At 44.3% G+C, this 19,353-nt stretch overlaps 1 protein-coding gene across 7 annotated transcripts in view; it reads right to left on the bottom strand.

Moving 5' to 3' along the window:
- The window catches only part of PKP4 (plakophilin 4), a 67,167-nt gene that overhangs the window by 3,386 nt on the left and 44,428 nt on the right, over positions 1-19,353 (bottom strand). For 3 of the 7 annotated variants that reach the window (XM_054636555.2, XM_077181838.1, XM_077181839.1), the window contains 15 exons: positions 17,052-17,183; positions 16,706-16,899; positions 15,384-15,939; positions 13,533-13,724; positions 11,863-12,077; positions 9,361-9,489; positions 8,116-8,329; positions 7,008-7,191; positions 6,589-6,706; positions 5,926-6,117; positions 5,611-5,784; positions 4,645-4,795; positions 2,442-2,637; positions 1,583-1,667; positions 1,356-1,473 (listed from right to left, as the gene is read on the bottom strand). In XM_054636555.2, the coding sequence (XP_054492530.1) occupies positions 1,356-1,473; positions 1,583-1,667; positions 2,442-2,637; positions 4,645-4,795; positions 5,611-5,784; positions 5,926-6,117; positions 6,589-6,706; positions 7,008-7,191; positions 8,116-8,329; positions 9,361-9,489; positions 11,863-12,077; positions 13,533-13,724; positions 15,384-15,939; positions 16,706-16,899; positions 17,052-17,183 (2,850 nt within the window). The remainder of the gene's footprint in view (positions 1-1,355; positions 1,474-1,582; positions 1,668-2,441; positions 2,638-4,644; positions 4,796-5,610; positions 5,785-5,925; positions 6,118-6,588; positions 6,707-7,007; positions 7,192-8,115; positions 8,330-9,360; positions 9,490-11,862; positions 12,078-13,532; positions 13,725-15,383; positions 15,940-16,705; positions 16,900-17,051; positions 17,184-19,353) is intronic. The other 4 variants (XM_077181840.1, XM_054636556.2, XM_077181842.1 and 1 more) reach the window with 2 other exon arrangements.

Below are 19,353 nucleotides of genomic sequence, written 5' to 3'. Positions count from 1 at the left end.
AAAACAAATCCCTGGTGGAGTCCTTGTTTTTCAAGTCAACCATGTCATAAAGGAATGTGTGAGGGTTATTACTTTTATGTAAATAAGCAATTAAACAAGAGTGTTGTAGGAACTGGTCACTAATTTTAGTAGTCACAGCAGGTAGGCATTTCTCAGTATTAACAGAGATCTGCTGCAGATAGTTTCTAGAAGAGTAAATTGGGTAAAATAAAATGCCATATGATGACAAAATAGAAGGCTTCAGGTGGTTTTGTATCAGCTGTCTTGAAGATCTAAATCCTAACACTGAACACATTGAAGGAACAAAGGTGACAAATAAACAAGGAAGAGTCAGAAAAGTAAGGGTTTTGGGTTTGGTTGCTCATTCTTATGGAACATGACATAGTTGGGAATGAAAATGAGCTCCTCGCTATGGGTGTGTTGCTGTTTATGCTGCCAGGTCCCCACGTTCCATGAGGCCACTCCACAATCCCCACACAGCACAGGAGAAGTGGCTTTGAACAGGGCAACGGTTGGTAACAGCATCCAGCTCTATGCATTGAGGATTTCACTTTGCAGGAACAATTCAGGGAGTACTCAGAGCATGTGAAGTACTTTGCTTAAACACCAATGTTGCGGTGTGAAGCAATATCCTGTTTCACCTTTCCCAGTCCCTCAGGTGTGCCAAGCTCTCCCTTCCCCTCCCCCTTGCCCCCTTGCTAAGTGCTGTCCATCAATCTTAACATTCCAGCAAGGCCCTCGTCTGGTTGGTGCAGTTCAAAAGATGCTTCTCAGCCCTGGGGTCATTGGCCAGTCTGGGTGTCATTGTCCCCTGAGACTCCCCGCCTCCCACCTGGTTGGTGGCACACCTGCCCCCTCTCCTCCCGAGCTTAAAAAGACACGGGACCATGCGGTTGGCATTCTGTTGGAGCTGGTACAAGATTCAGAGATCTGTGACCAAGGGATAAAACTCTGGATTGAATCCTACGGCAGAATCCGTCTCCTTTTCCTCTTCACCTCACCTAAAGCCTTTCCACCAGAGGTAAACCTGAGTTCCTGCTTGCCTGAACTTGTTCCAAGTGCCAGCTGCTACATCCAGCCAGCCAAAGGTGTCTCTGAGGTGAAACACCACAAACGGCTCAGGTATGGTCTTTGCTGCCTACTTGCCTGTCACCTCTTCCCTTTGTTATGTTGCCTTTGGTCAAGCAGCAAGGGCCGGAGCCCAGGCACGTTCCATCTGGTAATATTGGGATCATATTCCAATACACCAAGGAAACAGCCTGACCTCTGTGTTTTAAATGGGATTAATACCAAACTGAGAGGTGTTTGAATTAAAAACACGGGACAGCAGGTCCCCTTCACCCTCCCTGACTGACCTGACTGCATGACAGGTGACATCTGCTGATTTGCTGTAGATAGAGAAGGATGGGATTTGAACCTCTCTCGTTCCAGTGTTGATACAGGTGTAATAAAGTGACTTTGATTCCATCCATCCTATGGAGTGGCAAAAAGAAAAACACATCAGAATAAGGTGCAAGTTATAAATAAATAGGAGGAGTTTTTGTGGCACCATTTTCCAGTGTAAGCTAATTTTACAATTTACCTTTTTGTAAATGCTCCGGAGGTCTCGGTACTGCCACAGCGTGTTCAGTACCTGGGCTGCCGCCTTGACAACCTTCAGTGAGGACCTGAGGAGGTGAAGAATATGGCAGTGTGAGAAAGCCACAGAATTCCACTTCAAACAAACAGTGTTCCTGAGCTCTGTAACAGCCTGAACCTGCTGCTGTGGGGCAAACCAGACCCTGCATCACCAGCGTGAGCACAGCCAAGCCAGCAGCCTCACCACAGGTGGGGCTCCTGCTGCCCCATCCACCAGCCACAGGGGCCTCCTGCTGCTGACCCACCACACGCTCACAGCTTTCATTTCCACTAGACAACCACAGTGCCAGCAGAGAACTTGTCTCATGGCCTCCCTGGAGCCCTGATAGAGTGGGCAGGACCAGCTCCCCTCAGCCAGCACTTGCTTGGCAATGCTGTTCGAGGGCATTCCCCTGGCTACGTTCTCCTGCCACTGACCAAAGGGCTGCACTAGGTACAATTCATAGTTGCTGGGATACATCCTGACTAAGGTGCCCACAGAGTCTGACTTGGAAAAGCTCCAAATATTTTATTAATCTTGTAGGTGTTGAAGAGGTGACTGGCTAACTCATTGAACCTGAACAGGTCCCGTGACCATGGTAACTGTGAGCAGCTGTACAAGCCTCCAGAAGCCTGGGACAGAGAACACTGCCCAAGACAGTGGTACCAGTGCCTCCTCCCTCCCAGTGAGACTCCAGCTGACAGCTCCTCAGACCCAGACTGCAAAGGCAGATTTTTTTTCACTCAAAAAAAGCATTTCCCTCATTGTTAAGCATTGTAAATGGACACAAAGAGCTCAGGTATGGTCTTTGCTGCCTACTTGCCTGTCACCTCTTCCCTTTGTTATGTTGACCAGCTTCTCTATCCCACCGGTGTCGGCGAGGGCCTTGGCATTCTCCATGTTCTTGCTGGTGACCTCGTGCAGGGCGCAGCAGATGGCGGCCACCGTCTCGTCCGACAGGATGCTGGGCCCGTTGCCTCCTGGCAGCCGATTGACCAGGTCTCGCATCGCGTACTTGCCTGGAAACACACCCACAGAACCAGGTCAAAACCGCAGCTTGGTCCTTCAGGCTGGAAATTGCAGGATTCAGCATAAAACTGCAGCTGAAGGCAGTGAGAAGCAGCACAGCACCAAAATCCGCCAAGAATTCACATTTTACACACAGCCCAGGGAGACCACGTGACAATTTTTGAATTTTTTTTTTTCCTTTTAGCTTAGAAGTGTGGGAAGCTGAATTCTGCACTAAAAGAGGAACAATTTTAAACAAGAATTATTTGGAGAAAGAAGAATTGTTCAAGGAAAAATGTTAGGCTACTTATTATGACTGACAGAGCAATGCATATTGCTGGTCTTCATCTATGGGAGGATTAAAGGAATCCTTACAGTAACTGGAAATTCGTTCTTCTGGATGTTCTGTTCACCTTGTTTGCTACCTGTCAGTGCTCAGCTCTGTCAGGCTCCAGTTGCTGACTGATGCCAGAGATAAGCTGCACACAAGGGACAGTAACTAAGATAAGGTCAAGGTTTCTTCCTGTTTGGGCTGTACTCTTAATTGAATGATTAATTGATTTTATAGTAGACATGTATTTGCACATAACAGTGAATAATGAAGGAGCTTTGCACAAAGTCATTTGCTATCTATTTGCATAATGTGCCTGAAAGGAAAAAAAGAAACAAAGGAATTCTGCAGGCAAAAGGAAACACTGGGAAATTATCCCCACAATGGCATCTGCAGCAATACCCTGCCATTGCAAATGCTTTAGCAAGCTCAGCCACCTGCTGCATGTTCCAACATATACTGTAATTTGCTAGAGTCCTCATCTCTCATTTCCTTCAGTGTGACCCTGTGAGCCCATTGTTCCTTTCCTATACCAGCAGAGAAGCTCCTAAAGATGATTTCTAGCATGGGATAGTGCAGATCTTGCTTCACATCTGGCAATGTTTTATCCAATGGTCTGTTTCAGAGTGTGTCTGAGGCCAGAAATTCTTTCAGAGGTACAGCTTTGACAGGGAGAGGGAGCAGGTGGAGGACCATTCCTGAGCTGAAAAGTTTTGCCAGGAATGGAAGAAACATACTGACAAAAGAATATCACCTGAATCTGACCTGCACAGGGCTGGTGCTATGGAATAGAATTCTCTCTTTACACATTCCTGATTTGCGCTGCCGGAAAACACACTCTAAATATCTCAGATGAGAAGCTTCAGAAACAGATAACAAAGTTCTGTCCACCTGTATTTCTCTTTGTGAGAATAACGATCCTCCTATCTCTATGAACAGTTGTTATAGCCTTGACCCCACATTCTATACACAGAAAATGCTTTTGTAACAAAAATGAGACTTTCTTATATCACACCATTTGTTAACAGGGTTCACTGAACCCACAGCAGCCTGATGCTGAAGCATGCTCAACACTAACAGATTGAGAAAACTCAGGAAAGCTGATTGACATTTTGTTGGGGCTTTTTAATGCTAGATAAAAAAGGCACTGATGAATGCTTAAAGGGTTAAATATTAGAAGTGACAAGATCGTAAGTTTTTTCTAGCAAGCACCTCTGTTGATGACTTAGTTCAGCAAAGACACAGATGATGCTCTATATCTGTGTTTTCCTGGAGAAGATTTCTTCCCTCTCTTCCTGTTCAAGATTGTTAACAAAGCACGGCTGTTGTGGAGCAGAGCTGTTCCAGCCCCCAGGAACACATGGGAGACCTGCACCCCCCAAGCAGGGGAGCACTGAGCTCCAAGGAAGCAGAGCTGTGTTCCCATCCTATTTGGCATTTTTGGCATCGAGGGTTTCCTGTCTGGTTTGGCTGACTCCCATCCATGAAAGATGGCCAGAAGCAAACTAATGTGGCAATATTGCTCTGGAAAGCTGCTGCTGCCAGGAGGACTCACTTATGTGACACAACTGATGTGACACAGAAACATCAAGCTTGCTGTTCCCATTAGTGGAATCTCTCCTTGGCTTTCCCACCCAAGGTCTGACATCCCGGAGCTGCTGCTCCCTTGAGGACGGTCTGTACGTACCAATGAGCTCCTTGTTCCGGACGTCTAAGGCCATGTTCCTTAAGGCAGTGGCCACAGATGACACCACTCTGTCGTTGTCCATCCTCAGCAGCTCCACGAGGATGGGCAGCCCCTTCTCCTTCCTCACGGCAGCGCGGATGTAGGCTGCGAACTGACACAGAAGCTCAGTCACCCACCAACCCTGCACAGCACTGCCACTGGAACTGCCTCGGGCTGGGCTGGGCCTCTCAAGCATGCTTGGTCCTTTCCAATAAAAGATGACACGTTTGATGTGTGCTTTTTCTGTGATTATAAAGAGATGGCTCTTTGCCATTTTTCACTCATTCCTCTTACAAAGAGAGAAAGTATCTGAATAGATGATGATTATTGAAAAGGGAGCAGGGGCGTTGGGTTTTGCTTGTATTTTTTTTTAATACCAATTTTATAATGGTCAAACTGAAAAGGGCTTAGCTGGCTTGCTGCAAGCAAAGGAAGCAATTAATGCTTGCTTTGTTTCTTAATTTCTCCATAACAAATACATGACACAATATAGTGTTCTCATGTGCTGCTTTTGTAGCACATTATATATGCAATGGCCAGAATGTATGGAAATAAATAATGGGTTATGGAAATAAGGTAAATTTACTTGTCCTGGTCTTATTTCAACAGCACCTCCCCACCAGAATTCACAGCTAGAAACCTGAAAATTGTTTTGATCTGATAAGATCAAAACATGAAGCTGGAAGAAGCTTTTTCTGTTTATTTAAAATAAATACCAGCTTCCATATGGCTCTTATTGCCCCTGCTCTTTGCCAAGGCTCTTCACTGTGGAAACATGACTGCAGCACATGAGCACTAATGCACAGACAAGAGAGGAATGCTCAGAGGCACACAAGAAAATGGCACGTCCCCCCCAAACACATTCCAGGGTCTTACAAGAAAAATCAGCTGGACTACAAAGAGGAGGAGGAGCAGGAATTCCCTTACCTTCCAGTTGCCTGCAGAAAGGTTCTGGAGTGATCCTGCAGAGCCCTCCAGAGTGGCTGGGTTGGAGCTCTCTGCCAGCAGCGTCAGGTATGGCTTCACCACCGATGGGTGCCAGAGCATCTCCACTCCTTTAGGAGACTTGGAAAATCCCGGGATAGGGCCAACTCCATCCCACTGAGAAAGGAACGCAGATTTGTAACTGGACAAAAACTCTGTATTTTCATTCCATGTAGGGCTGTTTTTGCCAAGCTATGTTCTTCCCCACCATGAGTCAAACCCCATCTGAGGTATTTGCAGTACGTTGAAAATACAAACCTGATCCTCCTGGGAAGTTTTTTTTTTCTTCTTCTTTTTCTTCCCCCAGCAGCTTGGCTCGGAGTCTTTGCTGGGTGACTCTTTTCCCAACAAGTCATCCAGTTCATTTATTCCCAGCAGCCGTGCCTGAGGTACCTCCAGTTCCAAGCGGTAGGAAAGGTTCCTCAAGGTGCACACACAATTCTCCACTGTCTGAACCAAACCAGAGAGACACCATGTCACCAGTTCTTCCTCACACAGACACCAACCAGACCAAACCAGGTCAGTAGAGGAGAAAAGGCACTGGGAGCACAAGTGCTAAACTCTAATGCTGGGCCTGGGGCTGTTGTTGTGGCTGCTTCTCTGGGAAAATGCAATCTCTCTCAAATCTGACAGTATTTATAAGAGTGGTCTCTGCTATAGTGGCTTATTCTTTAGTATTCTGAAAATGAAAAGCTTGAGAGCTTATTACTGTTTTACTAAGAAACAGATACTGCAACACTGCTGAAAACAAGAAGTGACCCTCTGTTACACAGCTGAGTTTGGCTGTGCCTCAGTAACCTGGGGCTGGGAGTGATGCCAGTTGAGCTGAGGACATCACCGTGCTCAGCTGAGCTAAACAAAGCCCCAAGATCAGACACACAGTTTAGCACTAAAGTATCTGTACATGAGACATGCACACACCTTGCTATCATAATCTGAGGTGTTCACACAGGTGTGGATCACGTAGAGCAGAGAATCAACCAGTCCTTCACAGGACCGCATCTGCTTTCGTGCCTCTTCCCCAGCGGAGCTCAGGTTTCTGAAAGTTGGAATGACAAAGGAACATAGTGTATGCAAGGATATACAGATAATCACTTATTAGGCAGTCTGCAGAAGGTTTTTATGCAGCTGATTAGTAATTGGTTAGCAACTCTTAGTGACTAACTTGGTAATTTTCATATTTTTCTATTAGGAAAAAAAGGACAATTGGAAAAGCTGTCTACATGATAGAACTCTGTAATTTATAGACTAAAACAATTCCTTTGTCTTTACAATACAAGAAAGACCTGCTCGATAACATGATTACTCTTTAAAAGGGAGTATTCTAGAAGAGCAAATACCTCAGGCATCCTGTTGTATTGCGCAGAACAAGGGAAGTCTGAAATTTAATTTTATGATCATCATCAAAGGAGGAGCTGTTCCATCCCGAGTGGGGCACTATCACAGTGTTTGTCAGCGTGGACAGAGCATCTCTAATGATTGTCATCTTCACGGCATCACACGAAGACAAGTTCCAGAGAACCCCTTAGAAGACATTTCCAGAGCAGAAAAGTCAGCAGAGAATTGGCAAACAAACATGAAGCAACACTGACAACTTAAAAGACATTACTTTAAATATGTGATGTGATTCTAGAGCAGGCAGAACATGGACAGCCAGCATCCAGAAAGGAGGAAAGCAAGGTGAACAAAGTGAACAGTGGAGGAGGGCATGGCTTTGGTTTGGTTTTTTGCCAATGATAAGGATGGTCTGCCCTGACATTCCTGCTACCTGGCACCATATACCAGGGATGTCAGGTGCTGAGGAGCAGAACTGAACATACAAGAAGGGATATAAAAATCCTACGGAAACTTTCTTCCTGGAAACAACAGCAACAAGTCTGGAGCATGTCCCATCCATCCATCAGCTGCATGTAACTGCTATCCATCTTTTATCCTCGGGCAGAAATCTCTAGTCCCCTGCCTGGCAAAGTTTCTATACATGACATTCAGACACAGAAGTATGAAACCTGATGTAAATTAACAGCAGAACTGTATATACAAATAACCTACTGAACAGCACTGAATCTTCTTTGTCATCATGAAACACAGCTTAAATAATTTTTCTGAAGGAGTCATCCTTGATTATAATTCAGATTAAATACCATACACATTTACATAGTTTGGATCCATCTTAAGAATTCTGCAAGATCTTATTTAAAACTGTTGTCAAGAAAAGATAAAAAAAAGACAGTAATAAAATGAATGTTCAAAATCAATAAAGAAATACCTGCTGTGTGTGCAGGAGACTCATATGAGGGAAAATCCACCTAAGTGGAGCTTTAGTGCAGCTACCTCAGCATTTACTTCTCCCAATGACTCTACACTCTGTGCTGTTTTAACTGATCAAGATAAGTGTCCAGAAAAATACATTGCCTTACAGCTCTCTGCTAATTTCCCTTCCAAGCTTACCTGTCACCAGCTCTTTGACCTCGGCATCAACTGACTTCCTCAGCAGCCGCAGAAGGGCAGGTATCCCTCCCACGTTCTTCATGGCTATTTTGTTCTCATCAGTGGACTTCCCATAAACGAGGTTCCTCAGCGCACCACAGGCATTCTTCTGAACCTCCAAGACTCTGTGATCCAGGAGATCCACCAGGTGCTTGATACCTCCTAGCCTACAGACCTGGAAAGTGGAATGTCAGGACCATCAGCACCCACTGATCTCACTCACCTCACACTACAGATGTAAAAGGCTTTTGTTTTTATGAGAACAGTACTTCCCATTCTACTTCCAGAAGAAACAGCTGCTGAACCTTATTGACTTGATTGCTACATGGGACTGAATCTCTCCCTCCACCCCACTGCAGTGGCTGAGGGTTGTTTTCAGCCACTTGCTGTGTGCAGAGAATTGTTATTGCATCAGTTTTGTTTCCAGTTTTAAAAGTAATTTCCCATACCCAAAATATGCTTTTAGGGAACACTGGAAATAAGAGCTGATTATCACTGTGATCATCACCAGATCATCAAAACTATCACCTTTTCATCTCCCAGCAACAGTGAATTATGTGGGCTGTCTTCTTACAAAAGTTGAACCAACATTTTATTAACATAAATAAAATTTATACTGAAAATAACATCTAGCACACACACACAGCATGCAAATGAAAAGGCAAAATTCCCTCAAATCAACAGGTCACAGCTGCTTCGCAAAACCAGCAGGTCTTTGAATGCAAAGTTTCAGGAGATTTCAATAATAATCTGAATGTTCACTCAGATGGATTCTGCCCCCACATCACAGTGGCATAAACAGTTTCCTCCATGTTCCTCTAGGGTTGGGCTCCTTTCCTTTGCCTGACAGCTCACTCATTCCCTATGATGCCTTAAAACACCTTGATAAAAACCACTGAAAGCACTCCAGAGCTCCTGCTTGTTCTTGTCTCCAGTCGCCAACAGGTTACACATAGCCAAGCTCTGGCAAACCCACTTTAGAGTTCTGCTGGATGACAACTTTAAGGCAAAAGATTTCCATAGAATTTCCATGCAGCTCTTATGACAGGAAGAATCTGAGTGTGCATAATTACAACCCCCAGGCACTTCAATATTAGCATCCACCTGGTACACACAGGAACACAGGAGGGTCACAAATACTGTGTCATGATGAAAAACAAGGGAAGAGGCAAGAGGCCCTGGAAGAGCAGCGCAAGCAGCACCTACCTCTGTCTTCACCTTGTTATCCCCAAAGCAGAGGTGCTGCAGATAGGCAGCTGCGTTGGCCTGCACCGACGGGAACTGGTGCTGGAGCATGTGAATGACCTCGGGCAGCTCCGGATCTCGCCACGCAAACTCCCTTCAGTGGGCAGCACACAGAGAGGAGGCATTACTCATAAGGGATGGGCATTTACCAGCTACAAGTACTGGAGCATCTCAATGGCTTTCCAGCAATTCGGTTTTGTTCTGGACTAAGAGGGCCAGAAGGAAACCCAGGTATAATGGGAAAGCAGTGGGTCACATCACCCTTTAGTCTTCCAACTGGAAAAGGACACTATATCCAGTGTGCTTCTGTTGGCTTATGGACCACACAAATACAAATAATCACTAAGGTAACACCAACTCAAACATTTCAACCTACAAAAAATCTCACAGAAGTTAAATATATAATGCAGAAGATACCCCCTCAACAGTGCTGCCTAGGGGCATCATTTCTGCACAACATTTTTCTCTCAGTGCTTAATGTTCTCCCTAGGCAGAAGCCAATTATACCTCAACAAAACCTGCACATCCTGAAGTGTTATTGTCAGAATCAGATGCAGGATGTTTGCTTGATTTGAGTTATTCAGGGATTGCAAATTTAAAATCATTAAATAATATCTCCTCCATTAAACCACAATGATTTTGTGCAGACCAATCCTGGAAAAGGCATGAAACATGCCCAGTTTGCAGATTTAGAAACATAGTAATTAATATTTGCCGGGCCATTTGCCTTTTGTAAAAGAGAACTGGAGGGGGATAAAGTAGTATCTTAAGTTTTCTCAGGGTCAAAAATCCAAGTAAACAAAAATCTAAAACAAACCCAAAACCAAACTCCAAAAACAATCAATGAATCAAACAAACAAACAAGCAAACCAACCAACCACCCCACCAAAAAACCAAAAACCAAACCCAAAATAAACAAAAATATAGCAAAGTATGTTCCAAGAACAGTAGCTGGGCAGCTGTTCCAAGACTGATGCTGGCCTGGCCATTCAGGTCTCCCCAGGACTCCCAGTCACACAAAGGGGAAGCTCAGGTCTGTGCCCACTTTGAACTGCTCAACAATTCAGAGCTTTATTTTCCATACTAATGATAGGAAAACCCAAGGGGAAACTGGCTTTCTCATACAACTAGTTGCTTTCCCTCTCATTCCAGAGTGGTGCTTCCTAACAGCCCCCTCTGAGGCTGTGTAACATGCTCCCCTGCCACAGCCAGGTACGCTCATCAGAAACTGGAACAGATTAAATGTGAGGTAAAAGCTATTCCTCTGTAATAACTATTCCTCTGTAACAAGTTAAGAAGGTGTATCAGCAGTGACAACTGAGTCAGAGTTTCTTTAAAGTTCCTTGCTATGAATGGGAAGCATCCCTGCTATAAGTAACTCTTCTTGCCACCATACCAGAGCAGGCAGCCTCCAAGCTTTACTACCTTGAGGTAAGACTATCCTATTAAAATAATTTGGATGAATGCACCATTCAGTTAAATGAAACTAGTTCTGTCTCTTGGTATCTATTAATAAATAAAATATATCAATTTCCACTAATAAATAGAATAACAAAATCCATTAAAGCAGCATTTTCATTGCTGAGCTGACAGGACTGGCCCAGACTAGATAACTGCCCGGTGCTATGAGCCTGCTATAGATGGGAGCAGGGGAATGCAACAGAAAACTTCAGTCTCACCATCTCTGCTTGAGGTTTCCTTGGAGCCCAGCATGTCCCCAGGACAGCCCTGGAGGCACAGCTCAGCCCTGCTCCTCCACGATGAGCTGGTTTCTCAGTGAACCAGCAATCTGGGGAGGGACTGAAACTCCTACTAATTCCAAATCCACACCGAATATGCACATAAGTCCTTCCAAGCTGTGCACAGCCTGGGCTTTGGTACTCCCAGGTTAAATACAAGGTTTTAGTGCACAGTGTCTAGAGTAAATTACAATGACGATACTACACTTGTCAGAGGCTCACACTCTGCACAGACATGTGCAAAATTAAACCAGTAATTATTGCAGAAATATGTGTGTTCACTTTCAAAATGGCACATTTATAAATAGTTTTAACACTTTGTTTTGAAATTTAAGCAAGTTGTTCATAAAAAATTAATTCAAATAAATTAGGTCTGTCCTTTTGAATTTTCAAGCCCCAATTCCCATTCATAGAAAGAGAAAACTCACTGCAGTGTTACAGGTTACTAAAAAATATTTTCAATAATCCAGACAAATCTCATAGAAGTTGTGTTCCCTGTAATAACTTCCCCACAAAAACAAACATGAAAGAAAAATGCAATAATGAAATGTGTAGGGGCTGTTTTTTCTCTCTGCAAGAAGCAGCCCGTGTTCCCTGTTTTGGCAATAAAGTAATTGATTATGACTCAATAAATACTGTGAGCATTTAAATGGGCCGGGGCTGACGGGCCGCGGGCGGGAGGGAGCTGCGCCCCGGCTGGGCCCCGCGCAGCCCTGGCGGGCACTTGCCTGGGGTCCTTGTGGATGCTGTCGATGGAGGGCGAGCGCGTGGTGCCGCCGTCGGGCGCGGGGTGCAGGCGGCCGTAGCCGGGCTCGGGCAGCCGGAACGGCACCGCCCGCAGCGGCTCCGCCAGCACGGCCGCCGAGGGCAGCCCGTAGGTGTTTCTTTGGTATGTGAGGGTGCTACGCTGGCTGGAGGAGCGCTGCAGGTTACCCATGCCTAGGATAAAACAGCGTCAAACCAACCAGGTAACAAAAGGTAACAAGTGCCCGCTGTAGAGAAGGGGCGACACCTACTTAACACTGCAAGCAAAAAAAACATCAGTCTTGAAAATGTGTACTGTGCTCCAGGTTGCAAGTTGATGCCAGATTTCATGGAGCAATTCCTCAGTGTCCCATGCAAATGGAGAGAGAGGTTAGTTACAGAATGAAAGGGTTGGTGGGATCAGACTCGTGCCTCAGCTTCCCTCAACAAGTATTTAAAGCAGGAAATGCATCCCATGCCAACAAGCAGAAATCTAGGTGCAAAGTGTTTTCAAAGTTCATAATATCAATTCACCAACTGTACCAAAAAGGAAAAATAAGTAAGCAAAAATGCGTATTGTTTATATGATAGTCTGCTTTTCCTAACTACACTTTCCCTGTAAAAGGTAACATGTGGATCATTGCAAAGACGAAGATGAGTGCTTTGGGAACAAGAACATGCCTCTTCCAATCTGAACAGAGCTGATGTGGTGGCTCTTGTTCTCCCAAGGAAAGTGGTATTAAGTAGACAAGTAAACAAAGAGTTCCGGTTTCTAGCTATGCTTCTTCATTGGCACATCCTGACAAACTCCATTTATTCCAGGTTGTGGAAGGCAGGAGAATTGGAAAAACTGGTTGCTCCTTCAGCACTATTCTCTGGGTATTGCAGTTATATTAGCAAACATTAAAAAGGCATTTTCAAGTGTGGGAAAATATGGCATATGAATCGGACAGTTCTCTATAAATAATTCTAGAGAGTTACTTAACTAAATCACTCTAATATTTTAAGAGTTTTTGGAAACCACTATACAGATTATTAATCAACCTTAAAGAACAAACTGCATTGCAACATGCATTACATTTCTCTCTACAGAAAATAAATCCTAATACTAATCTAATGCCTATACTCTTCATATTACATGAGTGGCACTTCTATGAGATACTAGAGGAATATTTTGGTTTCAATAGACAATCCTCAGCTGTAGCATTTACCCTTATGCTTTGTTGAGAAGTTGGGTAAAACAGTATTTTTACTGTGAAAGATGCAGTAGGTAATTTTAGTGGCAAGCTCTTGTTTTACTGTATTGATGAATAAAAAAACCCCATGAACCAACTCAATTCTTAAGAGAGAGATGCATAGAGAAGGCAAGAGAGGAAGCAATAAATTCTGTGTGTCGTGAATACACTTATCTAGGATGTAGCTGTGCATGTGCTATCAAACAGAAAACACTCTGACCCCAGGCTGACAGTGATGTACAGCCCCAAGCATTCCCTGCAAATATCACAGGAGCCTTTTAATTCCTGCAGGTTATTTTAAGTCCTTCAAGCCTAGCTTGTGTCTCCATTAATGGACCCCCTCTAGTTCCTCCTCCTGCACTGGCATTCCGTGTCCCCGCTCCCCGTGCCGGCCGGGGCCGGGGCCGTCACCCACCGGAGCCGGCGCGGAACAGGGCGGCCTGGGAGCCGTGGTGCAGCTCGACGGTGCCGTGGTTGGGGCTGCGGTACACGGGGCTGTAGAACGTCCTGCCCTCGTAGATGGGGGTGATGTGCATGTCCGGGGACACCGCCGAGCGCAGCTCCTGCCCCAGCTGGCTGTGCTGGCTCGCGTACGAACTCCTCAGCCCTGCAAGCAAGCACAGGGACATGCCCGTGTGGCCCATCTTCAGCAAAGCAACAGAGCTCTCAGGACTTACTCTTTCTTCCTTTGGCCACGAAAAGGTGTTGTTTAACCTACCAGTTACAAAGACTTATTCATTAAATTTTTTCCATTATTAAATGGCCCATACTGAAAGGCTTGCTGACAAAGCAGCATTTCCTTGACCAAAAGTTTTGTCCATACACTAACAACTTGAAATTTTCCAACTTAATTTTTTGGTATCATTTACAGTCTAAACCACAGAGAATAAAAGCTGAGTCAGCACACACAGTGCACAGATTCAGCAATAACAGGGTAAGTATGGACCTGACAGAAATCCTGTCGTGACAGAGGGCACAGACTAAAGGGGTTGTAATCATGAAACTGAAACAGTCTGCAGCAGTAAGAGAAACATCTGCTTGATAGTGGCAGCAGAAACGTAAGCACATGGAGAAAAATCTTTATAAAGGTTTAAATAGCCCATGATGTGAGTATATATAAACAGCTATGCTGCAGCTGGATTAGTATTTTTCACCTTGCTATATATTTAATATTTCATACAAAATATATTCAACTTTGTTGACTTCAGCATTACCACTGCGGGCACTAAAGCTTTGGCAGTTATCAAAGCAGCAGAATATGTGAAATGAGCTATGCAAGGATGATGAAATGATGGAGATTACAAAACAGCTTCAAAAGTACAATGGAGTAGTGATGTGTAACAAAATGTACCCTTTGTCTGTGTATTCTCCTCCCCTAAAATCCCAGACCTACTCTGCCAGTGTCTGCAAGGAAAGCTTTGGGCCATCACTAAGAAAACACATCTACAGGTGGTGAGAACAGAGGACTTGGGCAGGCAAAGAGGGCAGCAGGGCCTTTCCCATCAACCTCATTCCCAACCCCTTATCAAACTGGCATATTATTAACTCTTGCAAACAGAAGCGAGGGAGAAGACACATTTTATCTTTTACTGAGGAATGAGATCATTTTGGAGTTTCCTGCACTATAATGGTTCAAAAGAAAAAACAGAAATTGACATCTGTTTCAAAGGGCACATGGTCTAATTGGAAAATCACCTTGTCTGTGCTCATTCAGATGAAGGTCAGAACAAAATCAGTAACACACATGTTAACAAGAACTACCTCTCAGGTTAATAGATCCTACCTTTTAGGGCTCTATTTTAAGCTAGTATTAAAATGGTTACCCTATATTTAACTTGAAGTATGAGATAGTCTAGAAATGTCAGTGGAAAAAAACCCTAATATTCAGTGGTAATAAACTATATATTTTAGGAAAGAACTGGAAATAAAATTAGTTCCAGGCTAGTATGCGTTACTTTATGTTTAGCTTGCACACACATTTTAAATGTACTTTATCTCTGAAAATGCTGACATGCCTCTGTAAGACTTAGAATTTCATTTAGCAACTTAAATCATAGGATTTAATTCAATGCATGGCTAGCAATTAATAATCATAAATCCAGTATCTATGAGGAACTTGCGACTGACACAATGTTTGACATCAGTATGTACAAGTGACCTGACGCCAGCACCGCAATTGTGCCCCAGTGCTGCTACCACGTTTCCTCCACAACACCAGGGCCGCATTCTGGGTTTTCTACAGCTGCAGTCTGCGCCCGTTACTCACCTGTGAGGCTATCTGGCCGTGGGGGCACCATCCTCTCATAGATCTCGTACTGCTGTCCATACGGTTCCATGTCATGAATTGTCCTCTGCAGCGTCGTCCCCAAGTGCTGCGGAACTGCTGTCATGCCGGAGCGCTTCGGGGAAGAGGATCCCAGCTGAGTTTGGGATGGAGAGCCCACTCTGGTTTGCACATCAGCAAGGGCGAGAGGAGAGCCGACCCTGCCTGCCGTCGGGTACGGGGCGGTGCCGCCGCCGGGGTTGGCCTGCCGCGAGGTGAGCGAGCCGACGCGGCGCACGGCCGAGGGGGAGGCCGGTCTGTGCGCGCCGTACGGGGAGCCCGCCCGCTGCACGGGCAGGGTGGTGGATGAGTACGCGTGCGAGGGCAGGGGCCTCTGCTCAGCAATGCCGGGAGAGCCGTACCCGCTCCCCAGAGACGTCCGCAGCGACCCCCGCGACGGGGACATGCTCGTGCCAACCATGTAGGACGGAGACTGGGCTCTGGATGGCACCGAACTGACCCGTCTCATCACACGGTTGGCAGCGGTGTTGGCTGAAGGCTGTTGGAAATCAAAAACATTTAGAGTTTCATCATTTAGGTCACAGAGAGGATATTGTTCTCCTGTAAGATGGAGAAGTCAGCAGGAAATGCACACAACGGTATATACAGGCAGCTGGAGTCTAGCTTCTATCCTAAACCTAATTCCTTCAAGTTTCCCCGTAATTTTTTTCTAACCAATGCTTCTTAGTATATAAAACGACAATTTAACATTAAAAACCCACCTGTTTCTCATTCTCGTTTGGCTTGCTATGTTCCTTCCTCACTACTCAACCACTCTGGAAACTCAGGAACAGTAATGCAAAGAGTTCTGGTATAATCCAGAAATATTCTAACAATTACTGTCATACTATCATTCCACTTACTGAAAAAGGAGGGAAAAGCTAGAAACCATAGAATGTACAGGAACACAAGTAGCATCTTCCTTTAAGAACTATGCTTACATATAGGCTAAATTCTAGGAAGGTTTTGCCCCATTTCACAATGAATTTTGAGTGAGTGATACTTTCTTGATATGCTAATAGCAGTGTACTGTGCAGTCAGGAGTGCTACTTCAGCTCCTGTGAATGACCCAGATCACACGTGCTGATCCCAGCCAAGGAGTCTCTGCTGCAAGCCATTTCCGCTTTGTAACCAGTGAAAGCATTAAACAAAAACTGATTTGGTAACATTAACTCCAGCCCATACAAAGGGGCCCAGCTATACAGCTACTGTCTCCAACCCTGCCCGTGCACAGCCAGAGGCGCACAGTGCACCGGTCAGAGTACCTGGACTGACGTCTGCCCCTCGGCGCGCGAGCTCCTCACCGCATCATGGTTGTTGAGGGGTCCACCAAGGGAATGCTGCTGTCTGAGCTCTGCCTTGTTCAAGTTTTGGCTGTTATGGAAACTGCTTATTTCCTGGTAACCACTGTCAGAATAAGAATTCATTTGTGTTGAACTTCTTGAGTTACCTACAGACCCTGTAAATATGAAGCCAGCATAAGAATAAAATCATCTAACAAGTCCACCAAGTATTATACAACTTTATTATTTTTTGCATTCATAACTATATTGTGTTTTTATACTTTCAATACAGAAATATATTCTAATATTTAAAATGCACACAACAGACCCTCACTTTCATGGAGAGATGTCTGCTCTGGCGAGTAGAGAGTCCCTTGCTCTGCTTCTGTCCTAATATCATAGGCATTGGTGTGAACACCCTCTGACACCTGGGGCTTGCTTACACTGGTGGGCGGAGGATCTGAAAGAATAAATTATTTAGATAAATCCAGTGTTTCATATACAAGTTTCCTGCAAACTCAATAATGATCATTTTCTCATACATACTAATGGAGGACTTGCACCACACAGAATCAGTTTACTTGCAGACAGTTATCATCTCCCAAACACAATTAACAGAATGTTAATATAAATACCTGAGAATTTTGTTAGATGTAGCTCTACAACTCTAATTTTTCAAATATATGTTCCAACCTATATTAATGAAAAATTAATTGATTATCTAGTACACTCTGCAGAATAGAAACACTGTGCAACTGTGCTGCAGTGCCCAGTGGATAGCTATCCTTGTTTAAGGGCCTGTAATCAATACCTCCAGATGTAAAAGGCTGAGCTGAATTTCATCCCTGTTTATGTACTATGAACAGTAGTTGCTACAAATTTCTATACATATTTTTTACTTAGTAAACTAATATCTAAATGTATGCCTCTTAAGCTAACTTCAGTTCCAAGAATGCCAGCTGAACTGTACAGACAAATGACAGTGTTGTAAAGAAAGGCAAAGGAGGCACGGCAATGTTCCTATGATGAAAGGAAAAAGTTAAAGAGTCTGAAAAAAAGGACAAAGATGAGGATACTGAATAAACATTATTTTAACAGAAACACGAAGCATTCAGTTACCCTGTTAAGCAGGCAGCAGAGATGCATTACAGAACCACAGAATGGTTTGGGCTGGAAAAGCGCTCTGAGACCATGGAGCCCAGCTGTTCCCCCAGCACAGGGCCACCCCTGCCCCATGGTCCCACAGTGACACATCCACAGAGCTTTTAAATCCCTGCAGGGATGGGGACCTGACCCTGCCCTGGGCAGCTGTGCCAGGGCTGCACAGCCCTTCCATGAGGAATTTCCCCTAATAGCCAAGCTAAACCCCTCTGAGCAAGCAGAGTAGGCAATGGATGTTATGTTTAAAGGTAACACCTGAAATGTAAATTCTTGCTGCAGAAATCCATGAAAGAGCCTGGTGCAAATCCAATGGGAGCGTGTCAAGGAGCACCAGCCCAGCCCCAAGGATTGGTTGGTGGCCTTGGTGGGCTCTGGGCAGCAATGCCTGATGCACAGAAATACTCTGGCTCTTGCCAGTGGCTGCACACAAAATGCTGGTCTCTCACTACCTGCATAATGACCCATAAGGAACATTCATACTAAAAATGTTACTCAGCAATTGCTATTATGAAGAAGGGTTGAATGCTAGTCAGATTTTTAAAAAAATCAATAAATCCTAGAAATCCCAGGCAGTCAGCAGTTATTTACCAGTAGTACATTCTTAGGTCAAAACTAGCTTGTAAAATTTGAGGCTAGTTATTTTACTAGAATAGGAGTATTATGATCAAATTTAATTAAGACTTAATAAGAAGTGTTACTACACTTCCATTACTTTAATCATCAGTATTCCTAGAAATGATCCAGAGAACCAACACTGCCAGAACTGACTTCCCAGCCTGTTACACCAGCTCAACACCAGATGGTAACAGCCACCAGTGGGTGTTCCATGTTCTTCAGAATAAAACATTTGGAGGACTTGGACATTTACATTAGGATTACATCCAACTTCAATACTTTAATCTTTTTGTTTATCTAATACAAGGCCTATTATCTCAGTTACTGGATATTACATGATACTAAATCAATGTCAAACTGACAATCAGTTTGGGGAGAGAGACAGAAAGAATAAGGCCCAATTGTGCTGTTCAGTGCAGATGTTCCCAGGACAGAGGTTTGAGCCCAATCTCGCTCCCGTCACACACTGCCCACCAGGCCAAAGCCTTCATAGGGCTAAAAAATAAAGATTGTTTAGGCTGTTTAACAAAGGCAGAATGCACAATAAAATGAATTGTTGTCTTTCTATCTGACTCCACTACCATAAAACAGGAGGAATGTCCTGAATAAAATAATACCCTTCTTATAAATGGCTGATCTAATATTCTATTTATAAGCATCTGCAAAACAACATCACTTTATATTTCTGTGAAAAATTCTGTATAATTCCACTGATGCAGAAAGCAATTACAGCTACAGTCACATCTTATCATCCACTGATGCTTTTGACATAAACCACTACCTACAGTCACAGAAAAGGTGATTTAAGGCAGTGGTTTAATCCATCTTTATCTTCGGTATTTTCAGATTACAGT

Source organism: Agelaius phoeniceus, chromosome 7, assembly GCF_051311805.1.
Source record: "Agelaius phoeniceus isolate bAgePho1 chromosome 7, bAgePho1.hap1, whole genome shotgun sequence".
Classification (NCBI taxonomy): domain Eukaryota; kingdom Metazoa; phylum Chordata; class Aves; order Passeriformes; family Icteridae; genus Agelaius; species Agelaius phoeniceus.
The sequence above is the reverse complement of the archived record's forward strand: the minus strand, read 5'-3'. Positions and strand labels throughout refer to the sequence as shown.